At 46.1% G+C, this 13,171-nt stretch overlaps 1 protein-coding gene across 1 annotated transcript in view; it reads right to left on the bottom strand.

Annotated features, from left to right (window-relative positions):
- SYNPR (synaptoporin) overlaps positions 1-7,948 on the bottom strand; it is a 102,426-nt gene extending 94,478 nt beyond the window's left edge. Inside the window, exons 1-2 of the mRNA XM_068202143.1 lie at positions 7,821-7,948; positions 7,664-7,729 (exon numbers count right to left, since the gene is read on the bottom strand). Coding sequence (XP_068058244.1) covers positions 7,664-7,729; positions 7,821-7,838 — 84 coding nt within the window. The 5' untranslated portion in view covers positions 7,839-7,948. The remainder of the gene's footprint in view (positions 1-7,663; positions 7,730-7,820) is intronic.
- Between the last annotated feature and the right edge of the window lie 5,223 nt (positions 7,949-13,171).

Raw genomic sequence — 13,171 nt, 5'->3', positions numbered from 1 at the left:
CCTCAGGCTGCACCACTTTGTACTCCCCACAGAATTTGCTCAGCAGCTCCCACAGGCTCTGCCTCTAACACAGCCTTCTCCCAGATGCTAAGGCATTCTGGAAAAGGCACAGACAGAACAGCTTGCTCAGAGAAACACAATTATCTATCCATTACAACACTGGAAAAAAAAAGGAAAGGTAAAACAACAAAGGGCAATGAGCACATTACTTCAGCCTTTCCTGAGCCTCTTTCCTGGGTCATGCACCTATCCCGCTGCTTTAAGGGCCAAAGCTGACATTCATCTTGTGAGACCTTTCCTCTTTGCTCTCAACACTGAGGTCCGTAACATTTGCTTCATGCCACAGATGGCTGCTCATCTGGAAAACCCTCTCTCCTTAGGGGCCACACCAGTCTAATCCTCTGCTGATCCTTCTTCCCCAGCAGCATTATGAAAATACTTCACCACGGCAGAACCCAAGCTGTCCAACACAAGACTCTGCTCCCTCCCACCACAACCAGCCTCTGAGCCTGACCCACAGGAGTTCTCCCTGCACCATCCATTCTAGCTTTGGTTTGAGCACTTGCAAATGAGTGCAAATGCCCCATCCAAAAATCTGGAACATGCACTCATGGATGTGCCTGCATCCATAGGCTGATAATGACACAACACCTAATATTTTTGTTTATATAAAATATTCTTAGAGAATACTTCCTTACTTAAATAAATGTTACATATCAAAGCCTTTCAATGACATAAATAACATCTACAATTATAATAATTGGAATCCCCATCATTTTATGTGATTTAGGATTTTCCTTAAGAATGGGAAGCACTATTAGATTTTTTAGCTGAGTCAAATATTCAGAATGGGAAAACAATGCTTTCCAACACAAACCTGAGAAGTCTCTACCATGGCCAGAAGATAAAACTGTGCAGATTAAAGCAAAAGCTTACAGTTTGCCTATATTCAGTATTCTTTTGCTTTTGCCAAAAAGCAAGCAAGCTGTCACCTTAGCAACAATGTCACACTTTGCAGCACACATACCACTTTGAACAAACACCTTAAACACAGCATCTCCACACTGTATATTCCTTTCTATAATGTTCTTAACAGCACTCTGTAGACCTCACTGAGAGTAAAATCCATGAAGACCCCTCTGGCAGCTGCTGGGCTGGACAGACAACCAGCCAGCCAAGTTCTGTTTTCCACACTGCACTCCAGGCCCATACTAAGAAGCATTTTTATTCAGTGCCCAGGGGGAAAGCTGGGCTTGCAGAGGTGCAGCTTTGTCTCCCACCACCAGCTCTGTGCAGAGCCCAGTGTCACCTGCTGTCTGCCTCTCCTCTTTCCCTGCTCAGGACAAGGTCCTCTCCCCTGAAGCAGAGTGGAGAACTTCACCAAGCAACATGTCCTGCCCCTTGGGACCACACACAGTGCCATGAATGCAGGTTGAGCCAGGGACCTGAGCAACCAAATGATAAGAAGGGTTTTATCAGAAGTATCTCCAAGCCAGTCCTCTCCCAACTGCAACATCTCAATCCAGAGATGTCAACACACAGGGCTTTTACCCAGAGCTTCAATTATGCAGATGCTGATGACTGAAACATCGCCCTCAAAAATTGTCAAGGAGACTTTAACTGTGTTTGTCTAATAGCAGAACCCTCTATCTCCACACATCTTATTGCTAGTTTGAAAGTCAGATCATTTCTTTCTTCTTTTCATAGAAACCTGGTTTGCATATATAATCAAATTTAGCATTAATGAGTCTCTTTTCTCATTTTCTATTCCTGATGCTTCAAACAGCCGCACTTGGTAAGAGCAGCCATTGAAATGGCTTGCCATGAGATTTTACCACTTTCTCCGAACTTCCACAGCAACAGCATGTAACTCCAAAAAGTCCTGCTCCTGGAGCCCTGTCTCTCAACCATACGTGCTAATCCTACATAATTATTTTATACCAGGTCGCACTCTGGGCTGCTTGAAAAACATCAGGATTTAAATGAACTATTAGGTGACCTTTTAAAATCAGCTCTTCCATGATCACAACACGGTCCTAAAATGGAAAATGGTAAGCATTTTCCAGATGAAAGATGTCATTTATTTGCAATGTGGTCAGGCACTGCTGACCTTTTGTCTTCCCCTGTATCAGCATTTGTACCATTTTAACAGCAACTTGCTAATAAGCACAGTTCTCAGTTTCCAACCAGATATGCATGCAGATAATCATGGATGTGAACAGCAAAGCAGTCAGCTCTCTGCAGACTGCATAAAACATAGGACCACACGGCAGATTTCCTGTTCTTTCAGTTGTGTTCTATGTTTTCAGTCTTTAGAGCTCCCAGTTTTATTCTGCTACCTTGATCAAAAACTGTATCTTTTATCAAAGCCAGAGGTCTCAGAATCATGAGACTCGCAGTAGTTGAGACTTTAGGACAAGGTAAAACACCATGTAGGCACTGCTAGTGCTTCTGCTGCCTTTATGCCAGTCCCACTGACAGAGTGACATATGGCTTCCTCATCTGCCTTCAGTGAGACCACAAAAACTTTTCAGATCTTTCCTATTGCACACCACAGAGCCTGATGTCTAACAGCAAAATCCACTTCCTGGGTTCTTCCTAATAAAAACAACTTGTCTGACGGAGTTCCCTGCCTGCAGATTACCCCAATAAGTGCTCAGAAGTTGCAGGCCCAAAGCCAAGGACAAATGAAGCCTGTTCCCAGGGCTCAGGTCTCCTGGATGCTCACTTGTTGGTTCATCGTGGCAATTTCTGCCTGCCCAGAGCTGCAGTGTATTTTGCATGCATTATGCTAAGCTGCCTATAAGAAATCATCCAATTAATGACAGCTTACAGAGAAGGGTTAGTTACACGGTAATTACCTTTCTAATATTAAAATACCATAGAAATAGATTTACATTTTTTGATTTTGTGGCACATGTTTTACTGACCTGACACTACACATACAAGACCATTGAGGCAGCAACTGGGACCCAGTTTACAAGAACAGCTAAGTACTTACATCCCCAGGCAGACATCAAGAGACTTGGCAATTCATTTTTAACATGTGTATGTGCTTCTTACACATCAAGATGGATGGGCCCAGTACTAAATGCAGCATCTGATCCTGGCATTGTATAAGCAAAATCACCAGGCAATAAGAAATACTACTTTTATTTTTTTTTAGGCTTTTGTTTCAATATGTGGGTAGAGAAGATCAAACACTCAACTCTTCCACCCTGCATCCATGAGGAGCAGTAAGCTTCAGCAAGCCAACCCTGCTCCATCAACAAAGTATCTGCCCATACCAGAGTAGTTAGCAGCCCTCTGGTTAAGCGAAAAACCAAACACATATATGCAAATGTGATGAAGAGTCTCAAGCAACCATAAAACATCTCAGGCCCATAATACAGTAGACAGAGCAAACTACCAATCACACATGCTTCATGGAAGCATTACCTTCTTATTTCTTTCCCATTTATTTTCAGCATCTCAAGATATCTAGGCTTTTCTAGGGCACATTTGAAAGCATGCAGCTACTTATGTCCATTTATATGCATGCAAATATAATCCAACAAAAGCGCTCCATGGCCAGATGAGCAATCAGCACTAGGACAAAAGACAAGACTTATTATCAGTCTTTCAAGATTCAGATTCCCTTAGCCTTCTGAACACACATCTGTGTGCCAGGCAAGAGGTGCTAACCCTTTCAGAATCTATACCATCAAAGCATCAAGCTTGACTCTTGCCACGCAGGCAACAGCCTGGCCTTTTTCCTGGCTCACCAGTCAAGTGATCACAGCGTGAAGCCAAGGAAGCAAAGCAAGGCTAGCTTGGTCCATATGCACCACACACAGATTTTTTCAAACAATCTTCATCCAATCCCAGAGATTTGTTGTCCAAATGCCCTGCAATGCTTTGGAACTCTTTGGTACATCCCATGGAGATGCTCATGAGCAGTGATGAAAGCCAGTCATGCAAGGCCTGCAATGTATTTTTTCTCTGCATAAAGGCAAGAAAGAAAACAACTCAGACACATTTGAGTTCACTGAACATCCTAACATTCACTTCCAAGTTGTCCTATTAAGAAATCCATAGTGTCCAAGATTTTTCCTGCAACATCAATGACTCACAAGTGCCCTGATAAAAGCTGCACTGGCTTACACAAAGTTACAGTGTGGCCTTTGTGCCAAAAATACCCCCTGCCCATAGCAACCCAGACACAGCTGCAAGGTGGTGGAGATGGGAGCTGCCTGCAAGGTATTTTAAAACACCAACCTATAGATAACCATCAAGGCAACCACAGCATCTCCTGACTGGTGCAACGGTGGAGTTTCTGCATCCCTGCTATTTATGGAGGAACACATGGAAAGACATTATGGACTGCACTGCAGCTCTTGTTCCTTTCAGGAAACTCTACAAGTATCAGGTTGCTTTGGGTTTGCAGAAGGAAAGTTGTTTGTTGCAATTTACAACACACCCCACTACAACCCATGCCCCCTCTGCCCCCCACAGCCTAGGGATACAAACTTCCCATTTCTACAAAAATAGTTTTGCCAGTAACAGCCTGAGTACAGCAGGTAGTTCCTATACCCATCACATTCCATGAGGAGAGCCTTGCTTTTCACTTAATTTCCTCTTCTAGGGCTCCAGAGAGGTAGCAAGTGCAAAGCAAACAGACCAAAAGTGACAAACTTGCTTGTCTTGCTCACTTTTTGCGAACCCCAATAAATGCAGCCCAAACACATCCAGAGAGTCACAGGACTGAAATTAATCCAGGGAGATGAATGAACGTATTTCTTCTCTTTCTTCCTTCCTTATTCATTATTGTCAGGCGCACGTATATATTTTTCAAATGAAGTTGTTAGAGTGTTTGTGACATTGCTACTGGTTGTAGTGCCACAGTGGATTATCTGAGGAATAAGCTTCAGAAGAACATTCTTCTCATGCAAAGATCTGTGGAGTAACAGCCAAGGGACCAAAGATGAGCAAGAACAAATACAGCTTTTAAACAGTTCTTCCCTGCCCCCAGCACATGCCATGAGTTGACTCAAAGCTGGAAACACCCAGGCCTCACCCAGTGCAGCTGTGCATATTTTTCCAAGTTCAAATTTGTGATCCACATTCTTTATTGCCAAGGTAGAGTTCAAAAAATGCAACTCTTGCATAATTGCTACAAGTCAATTTCTTGTTTTCTTTTCTTTCTTTTAACCTTTCCCAGGCCTGAGCCAGTGTTGTTTCTTAATGGCTTCTAAATGCAATTTCTTGTCTGAAAATAAGATTACAATGTACATGGGAAATACAAATGAAAACATATTACAGTGCTATGAATATTGAGAAGAATCAGCCTTATCTCAGCAGCTTCTCTCTGGGTGTTAGGTGACCATCAAAGTAGGAAATTGAAAGGGTCGGATAAGGTGCCTGCTCCTCAAGACAGAGGTCCACGTCTGAGCCAGACTACAGGTAAACTGGAATATACACACCTATAGTTTAATTCTGCAACAGTTACAGTTTCGCATCTGAGAAACCCAAAGCCACCTCAGTTGCCTCCAGACCCGCAAATGTGTGCGCCCACAAACACAAGAATTTCAGCGGCAGAGGTTCACAAATGAAGACGTGCTGACCCCAGAGTCACTATGAGCCACCCCAAACAACGAGTGATAATTCAAGGCTGGACTGCATGGACAAGCTGAGGACATTTTCAGCCTGCACCACCTCCACCCTACCAGCCTTTCTGAGGAACTCCCACAGCTCTGCCATCTGTGCTGCAACACCACAGAGCCTCCCCCCAGGCACGAGAGCCACCCAACGCCCAGAATCACTGCGTCACCAGCTGGGCTATGAACTTTATTCCCTTGCAGATGCAATCTAGGACTCAAGTGGGAGGTGTTAAGGGGCGTAATTTAACTGTTCTGATCAAGGGCAACAAGGTCTGTGAGGCTGCCGGAGGACATGAAAGAGGACACAGAACTGACTGGAGCATTTGGTCTTCTTTTAAGGTTTAAACTTGTGGTTAGGTCAGTAAAAGGAGTCTGAGGGAGAGATGGACAATTAGTTGGGACTGAAAATGGTAGAGAGAGGTGGATAGCAGTTTGGAAGCATGGTGAGAAGAGAAGGAAGATGGGAGCAATAAGATTAATTGAATAGAGATGGAATTTCAGTAATCCAAAAAGCCTTTCAAGTATATTTAAAAAATAAGGTCTTCCACACTCTGAAATACCATAAACCAAACTGTGCTTACTTCTACTTACACATACATGTCAAATGGAGAGAAAGTAATTTCTCAGATCATCTTAAAGGTAAACACACTCTGCACCCTTTTCCTGTACTCCCTTATTGCCAAGGGCTGGCCCCCTTTGGCCGTGTCACACAGCCGCGTGTGCATGTTGTGTACACACACAGGCAACGTGCACTTGCAGCAGCCAGAAGAGCTCTACTTGTGGCTTCCAACCGTGACAAAGGCAGCTTTTATATTTGGCTGTTGGAAGAAGTTACAGACCCAGGAAAGTGCCAAGAGAAGAGTTCCCACTCGCTGTCCCAAGGATGCCAACGCACGGACTGGGGCGGGAACAATTTTCTCTATGGCACAGCCCATGCCCATCAGCCCAGAGTCCTTCCCAGAAGGGCTTGCTTCCCAAGCTCCATCAGACATAGCCTCATCAGGCAGACAGCCAAAAGACCACGCTTCCAGCAGCTATTTGTCATGGGAACAGCTTTGCTCCCCGTTCTTCAGTCCCGCAGTGAGCTCTGCAGAGTGGCTGAGGCACCCTCAGACCAGCGCCTGGAGCTCAGTCCCTGGATGTCCTGACTTCTCCTTGAGGCAGGAGCAGCAGTGCTGGGTGGGTTTGAGGAACTCAGGGCAAAGAACACAAGGGACCTTGTCCATCCACTGCCACGTGCAGGTGACCCCACTCTAGGGCCACCCTGTCCCAGGCCATGGCACCACCACATCACCATCACCCAACTCCACAGGACCTGATGTTTCAAGGTGCCCAGCGAGGAAGAGGAGCTGCTTCTGGTGAGTAGGGACAGAGTCTGGGGCAAGCAGCTGCCCCCAGCACACCAAAACACCCCCTCAGAGGCGCCCTGGTCCGGGCTGCACGTTGCAGGTGCCAACATGTGGATAAACACACCCGCACAGGGATGCGCCCCCCAAAATACACGCCTTACATAATTCCCCAGCCAGTCGGCGTTAGGGGAATGTGATTAATCCTCCATGACATGTTCTGAACTTTCCGTTCAGAGAGGCTCTCTGCTCCCGCAGACCTACCGGCGATGGATGTCATTTGACCTGCAGACTTCACTACGAATGAGCATCAGAGCAACACACAGTGACATTGCTCCGCACACCAATTATCTGCCTCCTTCTCCGCGCGGCCCAGAGACAAGTTTGCTAAATGCATAACGAGGATTTTATTTTCCTCGGTGTTGGCTTTTTTTTTTTTTTTTTAAATTCGTTTACAGCCAGCACACAAATAGAGGGGGGTCACCAACAAACCCAGCCCGCCCCGCCGGCCACAGCGCTGTAGGAGGCGAGTCCCCGGCCCCTCGCCCCGCGTCCCTGTCCCCAGCCCCCGTGTCCCCGTCCCTCAGCCCGGCCCAGCTCCCACCTGTTCCGCCGGGCGCGCACTTTGGCGACAGCCCCCCCCCCCCCCCCCGCAACCCCTTCGAGCCCGGGACTCACCCACTCGAGCACCCTGAGGAAGGCCAGCGGCTCCTTCACCACGCGGAAAGTGCCCGCGGAGGCGAGCTGCGGGCAGAGAGAGGGGTCAGCACCGCGCCCGCTCCGCGCGCCCCGCGGCGCAGCACAGCCCGCCCCCCGCCCGCGGGGCTCCGCGTACCTGGTCCACCGCCTCCATGGCGCCGCAGCCCCGCGGAGCGGAGCCGAGCGGCGCGGAGCCGAGCGGAGCCTCCCGCCCGCCAGCCAGCCAGCCGGGATGCGCGGCGCTGCCCCCGCGCAGGCCGGGCGGAGCAGCCGGGCGGGGCCCGCACCGCCCCGCGGAGCCGCCCCGGCCCCCACCCGCTGCCCCCGCCGGGCCGCCCCGGCCGCCGCCGCTCCGGCGCTTTTTACTGCGGCGTCGTCCTTCTTGAAATTAGTGGTGGTGTTGTTGTTATTGTTGTTGTTGTTGTTTTCTTTTTTTTAAAATTTTATTTCTGGCAGGAAGGAGAAGGAGGACATCGGGAATAATAAAATTAAAAAAAAAAAGAAAGAAAACAAACTGCCTCCTCACCGCACGCACAGAAACTATTAATATTTATTAAGATTTTGAGGGATGGTACCCGCTGTCCTGTGCTCTTCCGTCCCCTCACCCCCTCCCGGGACGAACTCGCTCGTCTCCCCCGCGGCCGCAGGGCTGCAGCTCTGTGCTCTCAGCCCTCGCTCCTTCTTGCTTTTTCGAGCATTTCCTTGACAGCAGAACAGCGTTTTCTGCCTTGCTGTTGTCCTGGCCTCGTTTCCCAGCAGATCCTTTACAATTCTAATTCACCCCGGGTGGCACAGCCCGGCAGGAGCGGAGGTTCCCGGTGTCCATCCACGCTCACCGAGAGCGTTTCCAGCTCCTTGTGACATTTAAACGGCGCTGTGAGGATTTTGCGATGGAGCAAATTCCTGCCCCAGTAAAGGCTCAGGACACAAATCCATCAACCCCTTTAAGAGCACAACAGCCTCTAGATTGAGACCCCGAGTCTGAAAACATTTGCATATTCAACTTCACTGCCACCGTGATAACCAGTTGTGCCACCAGAAGGACACCAGTGCTCAAATAGGATTTCGGCCATAAGTAGGTCAGAGATGTGCCTAAAAAATACCTGAAGCTTTTACTCCCTGTAAGGAATCAGCCATCTGCAAAAGTTAAATAAGTCAATTAGTTTTGCTCAAACTACATCTCTATTATAAAGAAACCCTGACAATAATCTAAATGCACTCTTGGCGTAAACAAGATGGGGGGGGAGGGGGGCTGGGGTGGGAGTCGGAAAAAGATGAATTTATGAAGCTTTCACTGGAACTTGAGGCTGATGATTTTGTGTCAAAATCACAGATATGGAACAAACTCAGCTGAAGTCTGGCAGTAGTGGGACTGGGTCCAGATTTTAAAAAATTAAATAATTTTTTTAAACTATATCAGAAACAGCTTTCAGGTCAGAATTACTTTTTTTTTTTAATTAAAAATTATTGTATTTTCTGTGCTCCTTTCTTTCTACCCTAGGAGAAAAAAAGGAAAGGAAAATGGATAATTTTCCTTACAAAATATTATCAAACATGCTTTTATTTATTTATATAACATCCTCTAGGAAATATGAAACACTTCTTAGCAATTCTAGGAACTGCCTGCTGGTGGCCCAGTGCTGTGGGAGGCAGTCTCTTCACAGAGGCAGAAGGACAGAGCATCCATAAATCTCCAAGATGCACAAGCAGGCAGGGATGCACAATCATCCATCTGACTTTCAGCCAGAATTTCTCCCACTGGTACAGAGATGCAGAGCCAGGTCACTGCAAGCCACCTGCCTTCAGTTCTTATGCTTGAAGAAGAAATTATCACAGAATATCCCATGTTGGAAGCGACCCACCAGGATCATTGAGTGTGAATTAGTCTGGTCCCCAAGAGTAGCAGGGTAACCATTCTCCCTCCTGCAGCGATTTCCAGCTCTGGTGTCTGGTGTTCCCACCAACCAAGCCCTTGGCTGTGGGAAGTTTCATCACTTGCTGTTTACTGTGACTCTCATGTGCTGTTTCCTTTAATAGGTTTCTTTCATGGAGAGACTTACAGCTGTGGATGTATTGAAGCAGTTCAAAAACCTCCTGAGAGATTAAAAAAATGCTGAAACATTTAGTAAAGGCATAACTTAGCAGTAGACTGGGGAAGATGTGAAGAATATTTTTTCTCTAATTTTATCTGTAGTGTATTCTGGAAAAAAAATCTGCCCCACAGACTTCCACAGTGACATGGAAGCCTAATTCACTAACCCTTTATTAATTACCTCCAATTATAAGCCTGAGATTGTAGTAGCACTTGAACTTCAGTATTCAAAAATTGTCAAAGAAAGGAAAACAGAAGTAAATGCTCCTAAAACCTTTACTACTGGCAGGTTGCAAACCGGGATGATTCCTCCACTGTTCTCTAGGTCAGCACACTTGGGTTTTCAGCAGATACAGGAGCTCTCTGATGCTGTTTTAGGTTTTTTTTTTTTTTCTTCTTATTCCCTTTCCACCATCCCAGCTGTGTTTCATCTTGGTGCTCCTCAATGCTTTGCCATCCCCACCTCAGCTCCCACCACTGGCTGGAAATCCTTGCAGAAGCATGGCAGGAACCTGGGTTTATAGCCAGTGTTCAGTGCCTCTTCTTGCCATTATTAACTCTTCCAGATTGCTATTAGCATTTGGTCTTGGACATGGCAGAGTGTTTCACAGCTGCTCTCTCTAAATACTATCCCACTCAGCTCAGAAGTAAGAGCATCTCCATCCCAGTTCTTGAGTACAAACCCTGCTCTGAAAACGACATTAAAGCTCCACACTTTTTTGGTCCTGTGTAATAATACACACTCTGAAATGCATGTTCAGGTTAGCAGCCATGACCAGTCTGCAATTACTGGTGATACAGCAAGAAGCTGTACCCCAGGACACTACATTTTATTCACTCTTCTCACACCTGGATGACTGGCCTTGACATGCATGAATCAATAAAAGCCAGAGAGGTGCAGTTACGAATCTCCATGCTGAATGAAAAATAGGCTGGAAAGGCTCAGAGTACTTCATAGGCATAGAATCTCACACACAGGAGGCTCCTGCCCTTTCCTTTTCTTGGAAAGGGCCCAGCAGTGCTCTAAGGGGAAGCAGCCATGCCAGTCCTGCATCATTGCTGGGGGCCAAAGTTTTCCGCAGGACACTGGTGGAGCTTTAGTGCTCATAAAAAAATAAATGTAATTGGCCCAAGTCCTAATAGGGCAAGTTTAAAAGCTAAAGTCAAAATTTCAGGATTAGCATTTTGTCCTGCTAACAGGCAGTGATTTCTTTCCTGTTTCTAGGAAGCACATAGCTTGATTTTTCATTTGGGTAGAAGGTGGGAAGCTTCCCTGATTAATGGCAAGTGTGAGAATCGTATCTGTTAGATGTTATGTGTCAATAGGAAAAGCATCAATATGTACCTACCCCTCACTTCTGCCTTGGAAAGGTTTTTCTCAAAGGGCTTTGCCAAGACATGTGTGTTAGACTTCTCCCAGGCTGCCTGAACCTGTGTTCTCATAAATAATTTCCTACAGTGTGGTCTAAGCACCAGACCAAGTGAATTCAGGCGTTTGCTGGACCCATGGACTGCAGACCACATGGGGCTGGAAAGCAGTAGATCCATGGAAGCATGACTGTGCCAGCACCACTCCTCAGCACGTGGCTCTGGATCAGATTTTCCCTGTGGGAATGGAGAAACAGCCATGCAGGATGGGGACTAACTTAAGGGATGGTAGTGCTCCTGCCCCTGCCCAGGACTGCAGCAGTGAGAGCCATGCCAGCCTTGAGGGGCTGGAAAGAACACTGAGGCTTTGTTTTTCCTTGGGATGTCTTTGATTTAAATCTTACTTCCACCTGCTGATGTGGAAAGGGTAAGGGTAATCTCTTGTTCTCCTAGGCTGGGCATTAAATGTAAACCAGGTGTATCTGCACACAGGTGTGTGCACAAAGGGTAAATAATAGAAAAAGTCTCTTTCCTTGCATGGGGCAGAGCACAAAGCCTACACAACCCATGGGTCATCCAAGCTGCAGCAGCAAGGGCCAGATGGTGGGGTCACCCAGTTTGAAGTGAATTTAAGGCAACTGGTGATAGCACCAGTGCAATTTTTTTTGTGAGCAGTTGGGTGTGGAAATGAGGTCTCACACACGCGCTAGGAGGACCATATGGCACTTAGCACACCAGATTTCCCAGCTCCAGCCAGGCCTCAGTCTCACACTCTACCTGTCACTCTTCTCGAGATCCACACTGTCGAGGGTCACTTCATCCTCTCGGGGTCTCCATCAAATTTGTTTGCAATACATTATCTCCTAGAAAGGAGAGCTTGGTGCCATCTCTTGGATCTTTCCGTTGTTTTCAAATCTCACAGTTATTTGATTAGGTTTCAATAGCTTTCCCTGGGGCTGTATTCTGCAGCAGGGAGCTTTTCACCTTTTCCTGGCACAGAGTTCACTCACCCATCCCAAAGCCAATTGCCAGTCATTTCATGGCTTGGCTTCACTTTTTTTGGTATGTTCACTCTAAAATTTAATAACAGAAGAGCAACAAAATATGAGGCTTTGGGATTGCCAAGAATTGCCTTTCATGTGGCCAGGAATCACATATGGTGATCCATGGGAGAGACCAGACTCTTAGGTCCCAGCCAGGTCCTGTACCACAGTTTATAACACCCATGAGCTCCCTCCCCCATTGCATTTTTGAATCCTAGGTGTACATCCCTGGCTATAAATAATCCTTATTAAACCTAATTTCCCAGGGAATCTCATTTCTCAGTTTTCCCTGTGTGCAGATGATTGGGCCAAGCATGGACATCAATCCCCCCATACTGTATACTAAGGTAAATAACTTGAAATGCCACAGGACTACAGAATATTCCATCCTCACAAGCTGAATAAATTCTGCATACAGAAACCTACATGTGCTTGTTTTAGAGCAAAATAGCTTGGAAAAAAAATGCACATCTCAATGTGTTGCCAGACAACAAAAAGTCTTCAGGATTCAAATCAGCAGAGCATTGAGGCTATTGCTCATTATTAAGCTAAAGGTACAAAAGTATTTTTGAAAGGAGCTTTGTTGAATCAGCATTTGTTTTTCTAGCAATGTGCACAATTTCTTTAAACAGGGTTATTTTCAGAGGATGGCATGAAAATAATTATGGAGTACTTTCTAAAGGTTCAGTGATTAAGGCAAGAGCAGCCAGCTGTTTGGCTGCACAGCTGATGTTGACCAAAAGTATCATGTCTACAAGTCAAACTATCTTAGATTTCTAGAACTAACACAAGGCTTGCAACTATTTCTCTTCTGATCTCTAAGAATAGATGCAGAAAAAATATTTTGTTTTTCTTTTTGGATTTCAGTTATATGCCTGTGAAATAAAATTAAAAATTATATTATTGAAAGTCAAGTTTTTCCTTAGTCCAAAAGGTTTGCCTGACTTGGCTGCAACCTTTGTTCCATGTACAAAAAGCAATCTC

The sequence above is a fragment of the Anomalospiza imberbis genome, chromosome 11 (genome assembly GCF_031753505.1).
Source record: "Anomalospiza imberbis isolate Cuckoo-Finch-1a 21T00152 chromosome 11, ASM3175350v1, whole genome shotgun sequence".
Lineage (NCBI taxonomy): Eukaryota > Metazoa > Chordata > Aves > Passeriformes > Viduidae > Anomalospiza > Anomalospiza imberbis.
Note: the sequence above shows the minus strand (reverse complement) of the source record. Positions and strands in the feature narration are given on the sequence as shown.